The sequence below is a fragment of the Neoarius graeffei genome, chromosome 18, assembly GCF_027579695.1.
Source record: "Neoarius graeffei isolate fNeoGra1 chromosome 18, fNeoGra1.pri, whole genome shotgun sequence".
NCBI lineage: Eukaryota > Metazoa > Chordata > Actinopteri > Siluriformes > Ariidae > Neoarius > Neoarius graeffei.
The window spans coordinates 27,540,761-27,550,521 of record NC_083586.1 but is presented as its reverse complement, the minus strand read 5'-3'; the positions used below and the strand labels follow the sequence as shown (position 1 = coordinate 27,550,521).

At 45.8% G+C, this 9,761-nt stretch overlaps 1 protein-coding gene across 2 annotated transcripts; it reads right to left on the bottom strand.

The window, feature by feature from the left end:
- Nucleotides 1-1,366: 1,366 nt before the first annotated feature.
- LOC132866682 (chloride intracellular channel protein 4) lies at nucleotides 1,367-9,245 on the bottom strand. 2 transcript variants are annotated; one of them, XM_060899466.1, is made up of 7 exons: nucleotides 9,184-9,245; nucleotides 8,999-9,062; nucleotides 2,856-2,965; nucleotides 2,569-2,694; nucleotides 2,366-2,472; nucleotides 2,076-2,257; nucleotides 1,367-1,866 (listed from the first exon to the last, which is right to left on the bottom strand). In XM_060899466.1, the coding sequence occupies exons 2-7, from the start codon at nucleotides 9,059-9,061 to the stop codon at nucleotides 1,705-1,707; spliced, it is 750 nt and encodes a 249-aa protein (XP_060755449.1). In that variant the 5' UTR covers nucleotide 9,062; nucleotides 9,184-9,245; the 3' UTR covers nucleotides 1,367-1,704. The 2 variants fall into 2 exon arrangements, with proteins under 2 accessions (XP_060755449.1, XP_060755448.1); XM_060899465.1 differs by lacking the exon at nucleotides 9,184-9,245 and having other exon boundaries at nucleotides 8,999-9,143.
- Between the last annotated feature and the right edge of the window lie 516 nt (nucleotides 9,246-9,761).

The window sequence follows — 9,761 nt, the reverse complement described above, 5'->3', positions numbered from 1 at the left end:
CTTCTAATCAACACTTCAACAACAGACTTAACATGACTTACCCAGTTGACCTCATATGACGTGTGTTGCCTCATTGCACGAAAGCCTGTTAACCCTCATTCTACAAGTGAACGTTGTATGACAAATAAAAGTTTACAACCATGCAAAAAAAAAAAAAGTCCTAATAATAAACAGAGCTTTATTTTTGTACCTCTCGTTCTTGGTGATCATTATGAAATATTAAAAGAATTTGAAAAAAATTTGAAAAGACAAAAGTTCAAAGAGTTCAGGTACAAATATAGTTTACGCTTCAGTGGAACAGCTTTTCTTCCCCTTCAGCCCTTTCACGTTATCTGAATGTTTACTCAAGCTCCAGCCAAAATTCTCTAGGTGAAGGTCTCTCTGGTGACAAAGTATATTTAGTAACCAATAAACCCAAGCTGTTGATATTATGGCTTTAAAAGTTATTTGATTGTTCTTAGGGCTTCTAGCAATGTAACCTCAACAACCAATTCACGTGTCTGTCCAAGTCAGTGAGAGAGAAGTGGAAGAGTGATGAGAGATTGGACTCAACACATCTGCCAGGCTTTCTTCTCTTTTCCTTTTCACCCAATTCCTTTTAAACCATTTTTTTTCTTTAAAATGCTTCAGAAACTAAAATGACTGTAATTAGAAATAAATCGTAATCTAAATTTGTACTCTGATATTAGTAGAGAATCAAAGTAGGAAAAAGGCTTCCAACACTGTCCTTGATTCTTTTAAAAGTTTAAATTTCAAATCACAGTGACACATTCTTAGGGATTACTTCAATAAAATAACTTCAATAGATGTTAGTGATATACAGTAGAGTGTACATAATAATAATAAAAAGAAGAAGAAGAAGAAGAAGAGGAAGAAGAAGAAGAAGAAGAAGTAGAAGAAATAAAGAATAATAACAATAAAGAAGGAAGAAAAAAGAGGACACTTTTTTGCTCAACAATTTTAATAGACATAATATAGAACAATAACTGAATACACAATAATGCAGCAATCAAATATTTTATTACTTATTTTTCTGTTATAATACAGTAATAGGCATATCTTTATATTTAATAAAACTAATTTTTGTAATACATTCTCTCTTATAAAATGTCTCTCAGACTTTAGGAATCACATAAAATGATTAGTTGTAGTTTCTGATGGAAAACTAATGGATATGACAAATTACAAGAAATATATATATATATATATATATATATATATATATATATATATATATATATATATATATATATATATATAATTTTTTTAAGTATATAAGTATAATTTAAAAATAATCTTTTACTCATATCAAGCTCATGGCATCATCTTTTATGAGATATAAAATGCATAAAATGTTTACAGATAAAGCTGAGCTATTCAGGATATGCAAAAAAAAGTGCACACACACACACACACACACACACACACACACACACACACACACACACACACACACACACACACACATTTTGTACTTCTAGCTTCGTGGGATACTCATTGACATAATGCATTCCCTAGCCCCTTACCCTAACCTTAACCAATTATATACCTAACCCCAACCCTCACTCTAACCTAAACCTAATTCTAACCTGAAACACCCCCCCCCACACACACACACACTCTCTTTCTCTCTCTCGCTCTTTCTGTAGTCTGTACTTTAAGTACACTCCACACATCTCTGTCCAATCTTTCCAAGCACCAAACTTATATTAACTTTTTGACAACATTCAAATAGCTAAACTCAATCTCTTGTTCTGCAGGACAAGTGTTGGTAAACTCTTCTCTCTGGTAGGCAGAGTTCAGGTATCGCCAAATCCCTTTCATGTCAGCTGGAATCTCAAAATTTCTATACTTCTTTGAAACAATCTGAGCCAAAATATAATAATGCAATCACTGTGTGGAATCATAAGTTTACTAAAACACCTTAAATGAGGTATTGGCTAATTTGTTGAAAGCTATCAACAGTTAGGGATAAAAATTAATTACCTAAATGTTAAAGGTCGTTTTAGACTTTCATCTAAATTGAATGACATGTTTGCATACATATTGTAGTGACAAGAAATAAGACACACTACCATGATGATGTGTAGTTTGGGAAGCAGGTTGCAGTCAGCCAGAGTTAGGTCTGGTCCATCCAGGAAATTGCGTGTTGATGGTCCTGGGTCATCAGGGTTGTTGGCATCAATCTCTTCTGGCAATGGAGACTGCAAGTAGTCATTCAGTTTCTTCAGGGATTTCAACAGAGCTTTCTCCAAGCCTAAAGAATGCACGTAATAATAATAATAATAATAATAATAATAATAATAATAATAATAATAATAAGAAGTCCACAAAGACCAATTTTTAAAAAAACAGAATTATTTACCATCATTTGCATATTTGCGAGAGTTCTTGATATAGGCAGAAAACTTGGCAAATACATCTATTCCCGCAATGTTTGACTCTGGGTGTTTAACAGCCAACTTTGGATACCTTTAAAAGCATTGATATACCGGTATGATGAATGACAAACAGGGACACCAACTCAATTCAAGTAACACCTGCACTCTAAACAACTGGGTCCTATACCGTGGTGGTATAAGCCTTTCCTCGAGAAATTCCTCAATCTTGTTAACATCCACCAACACTTCACCATTAAAGGTCATAAAAGGTGGGTTGGTTCCTGGTGCAAGGTTTTGCAAATCAGCTGGTTTCCTATAAGATACAAATCTGCCAATCAGAATAACAAGAGCATGATACAGCTCTTATACAGCTTTATAAATACTTCATAAACAACACAACATAAAATCTGCTTGTATTCTCAAAACACAACGTTCAATTTAACCACGTAGAAACTATATAAAACAAGTTTGTACTTCTTGAGATCCACTGTTGTGACATTAAAGATGACTCCCTTTAGCCAAAGGATCATGAAGAGTCTCTGAGAGAAGGGACAGTTGCCAATGCTTTCCCCATCATTTCCTGCCTGCAAAACAGTACAATACATCATCAGTGAGAAGTGATGAACCATTATAACACAAATCCAGGCAAACACAAATGAAAAAGTGTCATAATCACTGCAAAGAAAGAAAGATAAACCACTCCTCTATGATAATGATACTTGAGAAGTTCTGAGTTTTAGGTAAATGAGATTTCAAGATATACATATACACTATATGGCCAAAAGTATGTGGATATCTGACTATAATTACATTACATTAATGGCATTTAGCAGACACTGTTATCCAGTGTGATGTACAACATACCCAGAGCAGCCTGGAAAGCAGTTGGGGGTTAGGTGCCTTGCTCAAGGGCATTTCAGCCATTCCTGCTGGTCCAGGGAATCAAATCAGCAACCTTTTAGTCCCAAAGCTGCTTCTCTAACCTTTAGGCCATGGCTTCCCATAGAAGGGGAACCTAGTGAGCTAAACACCCAAACAGAGACTTGAACCCTGGAACCTCGGATTAAAAGTCTGATGTTCTACCAACACACATATGTCCCTGTTGAACATCCCATTCCAGATTTAGTCTTCACTTTACTGTCCCGTTCTTCTGGGAAGGTTTTCCACTACATTTTGGGGATTTATGCCACAAGAGCAGTAGTGAGTTCAGGCACTGATGTCAGGTCGGGAGGTCTAGGTTGAAGTCAGTGTTCCAGTTCATCCCAAAGGTCTTCATTGGGGATTGAGATCAAGTATCTGTGCAGGAAACTCAAGTTCTTCCACTCCAACATTAGTGTAGCAAGTGTTCTAGGTGGGTGGAGCACAGAAACACGGCAGGCCAGAACTGAGTTCTCAAAAACCCGTTTATTTTAGCTTTTCAGCCTTAACTACACATACACACATGCACGCACACAAGTCTCCAGGTTGGGGAGTAGCTCCCTTCCTCCGCTCTCCCTCTCCTCTTATAGGGTGCGGTCACTGGGGAAGACACACAAACACAGGTTAATTCCCGTCAGGTGCAGTGATTCCACCACTTACCCTCCCTGACTCTGCCCTCCATTCACAGACCGACACTTGATGATGCCCCCGCTGCCACATACCCCCACCGCCCGACTCAGGCCAGGCAGCTGTCCGGCCTGCAGCCGACTCCCCCCCCCCTTGACGGGAGATGAAGTCTGCCACAACCATCTGTGCCCCCGGCCTGTGGACCACCTCGAACTTAAATGGCTGGAGTGCCAGATACCAACGGGTGATCTGCGCGTTGGCATCCTTCATGCGGTGGAGCCACTGCAGGGGCGCATGGTCCAACCAGAGGGTGAAAGGGCGCCCCAGCAGATAGTAGCGGAGGGCAAGAACCACCCACTTGATGGCGAGGCATTCCTTCTCTATGGTGCTGTACCTGCCCTCGCGCACCGACAGCTTGCGGCTGATGTACAGCACTGGACGGTCCTCCCCCTCCACCTCCTGGGACAGAACAGCCCCCAGCCCTCTGTCCAATGCGTCCGTCCGTAAAACAAAGGGGAGAGAAAAGTCAGGGGAGTGTAACAGTGGCCCCCCACACAGTGCAGCCTTTACCTTAGAGAAAGCCCGCTGGCATTGCTCCGTCCACTGGACCGGATCTGGTGCCTGCTTTTTAGTGAGATCAGTCAGCAGGCTGGTGACGTCTGAATAATTAGGTATAAACCTACGATAGTAGCCAGCCAGCCCCAGGAACTGCCTCACACCCTTTTTGGTCTTGGGCCTCGGGCAGGCCGCAATCGCTGCTGTCTTATTGATTTGGGGACGCACCTGCCCATTGCCCAAACGGAAGCCCAGATACCGTACTTCCACCCGCCCAATCGCACACTTCTTTGGGTTGGCTGTGAGCCCCGCTCGCCTCAGCTACCCCAGGACGGCCCTCAGGTGTTTTAGGTGCCGCGGCCAGTCATTACTATAAATAATAATGTAATCTAAGTATGCGGCCGCATAGGTGGCGTGGGGGCGGAGGACCCTATCCACAAGCCATTGGAACATAGCGGGCGCCCCAAACAGCCCAAACGGAAGTGTGACGAACTGGTGTAAGCCAAACGGTGTGGGAAAGGCCGTTTTCTATCGGGATAGTGGAGTCAAGGGGATCTGCCAATATCCCTTTGTCAAATCCAGTGTTGAATAAAAACGAGCCGTGCCTAGTCGATCAAGCAACTCGTCAATACAATTGGGTATGCATCAAATTTAGACACCGCGTTGACTTTTCTATAGTCCACACAGAACCGAACCGACCCGTCGGCCTTGGGAACCAAGACCACCGGACTGCTCCAGTCACTGTGGGACTCCTCGGCAATGCCCATTTCGAACATGGCCTAGAGTTCTTCCCGAGCCACCTCTTTCTTGTGTTCGGGCAGTCTGTAAGGGCGGCTGCGCACTACCACCCCCGGGGGCGTCTCAACGTGGTGTTCTATGAGGTGGGTGCGGCTGTGCAGGGGCGAGAACACGTCAGAAAATTCTGTTTGCAACCAGGCGACCTCTGCGAGCTGGGTCAGGGAGGGGTGGGCTCCACAGGGGACCAGAGCAGTGGGTGATGCCGATTTTCCCTTCTGAACCTCAGGCCCCAGCTCTGCCTTCTCTGGAACCACCGACACCAGCGCCAAGGGGACCTCCTCGCTCCAACGTTTTAACAGATTGAGGTGGTATACCTGTAATGCCCCGCCCCTGTCCGTTTGCCTCACCTCATAGTCGACGTCCCCGACTCGCCATGTGACCTCAAAGGGTCCTTGCCACCTGGCGATTAATTTAGAGCTCGACATGGGCAATAACACGAGTACTTTGTCTCCCGGTGTGAATTCCCTAAGGCGCGTGTCCCTGTTGTACAGGCGGACTTGACGTTCTTGAACCTGCCGCAAATTCTCCTGGGTTAGGTGTGTGAGTGTGTGGAGTTTTGCGCGCAGGTCAATAACGTATTGAATTTAATTTTTGCACGGATAAGGTCCCTCCTCCCAGTTTTCCCACAGCACATCTAGGATGCCACGTGGCTTACGCCCATATAATAATTTGAATGGGGAGAACCCCATGGAGGCTTGTGGGACCTCTCGCACTGCGAAAAGCAGGGGTTCGAGCCATTTATCCCAGTTACTTGTGTCCTCGCTTACAAATTTTTTAATTATGTTTTTGAGGGTGCGATTAAACCGTTCGACTAAGCCGTCCATTTGTGGGTGATAAACGCTGGTGCGGATCGGCTTGATTCCCAATAACCCATACAGTTCGCGCAGTGTGCGTGACATGAACATAGTGCCTTGATCAGTCAGAATCTCTTTGGGGATTCCGACTTGGGAGATGATGTGGAAGAGCGCTTCCACAATACTACGTGCGGAGATATTGCAAAGTGGCACTGCTTCCGGATATCGTGTTGCATACTCCACCAGAACTAAAATAAACCGATACCCTCGTGTTGACTGATCTAATGGCCCGACGAGATCCATCCCAATTCTTTCGAACTGGGTCTCGATTAATGGTAGAGGGTGCAAAGGCACTTTTGGGATGGCCATTGGATTTACTAACTGGCATTCGCGGCATGCCATACACCACCTACAGACATCGCTGCGAATCCCTGGCCAATAGAACCGGGCCATTATTCAGGCTAGTGTTTTATCCTGCCCCAAGTGTCCAGCCATGGGATTAAAGTGAGCCACCTGGAATACCAATTCCTGGCGGCTCTTTGGGATCAAAAGTTGGGTTATTTGTTCCTTAGTTTGAGTGTCCTGCGTCACTATCCTTAATAATGGAAAAATAGGGGAAGGACGGGGTGGCGTTTGGCTGGAGCGTTTGACCATCGATTACTCTCACTTGGTCAAATGTATGCCACAGAGACTCGTCTCATGATTGCTCTAATGGAAAATCCGCAAGGGATTCCCCGAGAGAGGGAGGAGGAGCCGGCGGCTCCTCGCTCTGACGCGGTGATGACGTAGATGGCTCTGTGACAGCTGCTCCTGCCAAAGCCACTCCGGGACCTCCTCTTGCTAAACTACGGCAGGACCCACTCTTCACTAAGTGCGTCATTAAATCCCGAAATCCCGGCCAATCAGTCCCCAAAATTATAGAGTGGGTGAGGCGAGGATTAATCGCCGCCTGAACTCTAAATTTCTCCCCTCGAAACAGAATGTGGACCGACACCAAAGGGTAGTTGTGAACATCCCCGTGCACACACAACACCTTCACCAATTGTGCTCTCCCCAATGCCTCGTTTTGCACCAGGCTTTGGTGGATTGAGGTGTGATTACAGCCGGAGTCCACCAAAGCCTGATACGTATCCCCTTGGATACTCACCGGTATGCGATACACTCCGGCCCGATCGAGGGCGGTTCCTGGCGCATTGGGGATCCGGACCACTGCACCCACCTCCATTGCCGAGCATTGATGCTGGAGGTGCCCCGGCTCCCCGCAGCGCCAGCAAACCGGCCCAAGCTCTCTCGCTGCACTGGTGTTCCGGATATCACTCACCTGAGGGGGGGAAGACACAGACACAGAAGTAGGAAACGGTAGGACACTGTGGGTGTGGCGGGCTGGCTGGGGTGGAGCCGGCCCCCGCCTCCGCGGTGGGGGAATGGGGCGAGGGAGAGGAACAGAAGGGGAGAGAGAGGGAGAGGGGAGGGGAGAAGGGGAGACACGCTGTCCTGCCGTTGGAACGGCCGCCATATGGTCCTCCGCCAGCTCAATGGCCTGATCCAGCGATGCCGGGCGATGGCACTGGACCCACTCCGCGGTTCCTTCTGGAAGTCGAGCGACAAACTGCTCCAGTGCCACCAGATCTATGATCTCCTCGGCGTCGCGGTTGTCGGCCCTCAGCCACCGGCTGCAGGCGTCCCGGAGTTGCTGGCCAAACGCGAACGGCTGGCCGACCTCCTCCAGGTGCAGCGCGCGGAAGCGCTGCTGCTGCTCCTGCTCCGGAATGTGACCCACGCGCTGGAGGACGGCCCTGCGGAGGTCCACGTAGACCAGCCGGCTGTTGGCGGGGATCTGTAGCGCGGCTAGCTGCGCCTCGCCCGTGAGCAGGGGGAGGAGGTGCACCGCGTGCTGTTCCACCAGCCAACCCCACGCCTCTGCAGCCTGCTCAAAGAGAGCGAGGAAAGCCTCGGGGCCGTCATGCGGGCCCATCTTCGTTAGGGTGAGGTGGGAAGGGCCCGCAGAGGTGGAGGTGGTGGTCCCTGCCAACGCGAGTAGGTGCCGGAATGCCTGGCAATCTTCCTGCTGTGCCAGCACCAGGGCCTCGAACCTTTGCTCCTGTTCTTCCCGGAGGGCGACCAGCACCTGGTGCTGGCTCTGTTGGACCGTGGCGAGGGCATGGATCAGGTCCTTGAAGGGGGAGGACTCCATGGGGCTGTTGTCTCCTGCGCTCCATCCCGGGTTTCAGCACCACTGTAGCAAGTGTTCTAGGTGGGTGGAGCACAGAAGCACGGCGGGCCAGAACTGAGTTCTCAAAAACCCATTTATTTTAGCTTTTCAGCCTTAACTACACATACACACACGCATGCACACAAGTCTCCAGGTTGGGGAGTAGCTCCCTTCCTCCGTTCTCCCTCTCCTCTTATAGGGTGCGGTCACTGGGGAAGACACAGGTTAATTCCCATCAGGTGCAGTGATTCCGCCACTTACCTCCCCTGAATCCGCCCTCCATTCACAGACCGACGCTTGACCATGCCCCTGCTGCCACAATTAGCAAACCATGTCTTCATGGAGCTTGATTTTTTACACAGGGGCATTCCATGGCAACAATTTGAGGAAGAACTGCATATGAGTGTGAAGGTCAGGTGTCCACAAACTTTTGACCATCTAGTGTAGATTGTGTATTCTCTCCCCCCCCTTTTTAACATAAGTCTACTGTACCTCTAAATGTAACAGTAAGCAATACAACTACATTTCCTTTAAAACAATAATATAAGCAAAGAGCTTAATCAATATCAATATGCATCTAATTGTGGTGTGAGACATCCAGAACAAATAGATGTGAGATTGTATAGACCATTTCCATCATTTGAAGTAAATTAATTAAAGTATTCATTTATACATGATGAACTATATGAAATTTTGTTTTAAGAATTTCTTACCTTCACAAACAGCTCAATACTGGGGAATCCAAACTTTTTAGCTGCGATATCAAGCCAAGCCATTCTAGATAGTCAGAAAAAAGTTTTGCAAAAGTAGCAGTATAAAGCAGCTATTTTCTCAGTTCTGACCTTTACATTGCAGATCCAAGACCTGAATGTTTAGATTTGCAGAAACTAACACTTACCTATCTGCATTAAGTAGTTTAAGACGTTAATCCTAAAATATACATTATTATTATTATTATTATTATTTAAAAATTTACTGAAATGACTGCCTGCCCTGAAATGCTAATGTTCTGGAAGAGTTCAGGGTGGACTAAGATATGCCAGTATGAGACCACTAGAATTCTTGATAAAACACTTGTTCTTTGTTGTAGAACACAGCATCAATAACTGGTCTGTTTATGTGAGCCAGTCTCATGAATTTTTTCCAGTTGCCTTGTGTGGCTCTTTGTTCTGAAAGGGACAGGCAGACACAATCCAAGTGTCAAGTGGATACACAACTTTCAACAAGTATCAAAGATGTTGCTTAGTTTTTGATGTAAGAGATATGAAATGCACCTACTGTATCTGGAGCAACAATTCAGGTTCACTCCAAAACGTACATGTTAAACAAATTATTTTGGTAATATTCAAGCATGTATGATGTGCAGATTTTTTTTCCTCTGATGATGCTGTAAAACATCTTTACAGCACTTGTACTGTAACTCTACTATAACACTCCAATGCAGCTCCATTTTAAAACCCTGTAAATTTAGAACCA

Bases quoted from the DNA above. Each gene is read 5' to 3' on its own strand.
- LOC132866682 (XM_060899466.1), bottom strand. From the start codon at position 9,061: ATGGCTTGGCTTGATATCGCAGCTAAAAAGTTTGGATTCCCCAGTATT. The intron at 2,695-2,855 runs GTACAAACTTGT...TGTATCTTATAG, and splicing joins ACAACAGTGGATCTCAAGAA to GAAACCAGCTGATTTGCAAA. The intron at 2,473-2,568 runs GTATAGGACCCA...ATGCTTTTAAAG, and splicing joins GAAAGGCTTATACCACCACG to GTATCCAAAGTTGGCTGTTA.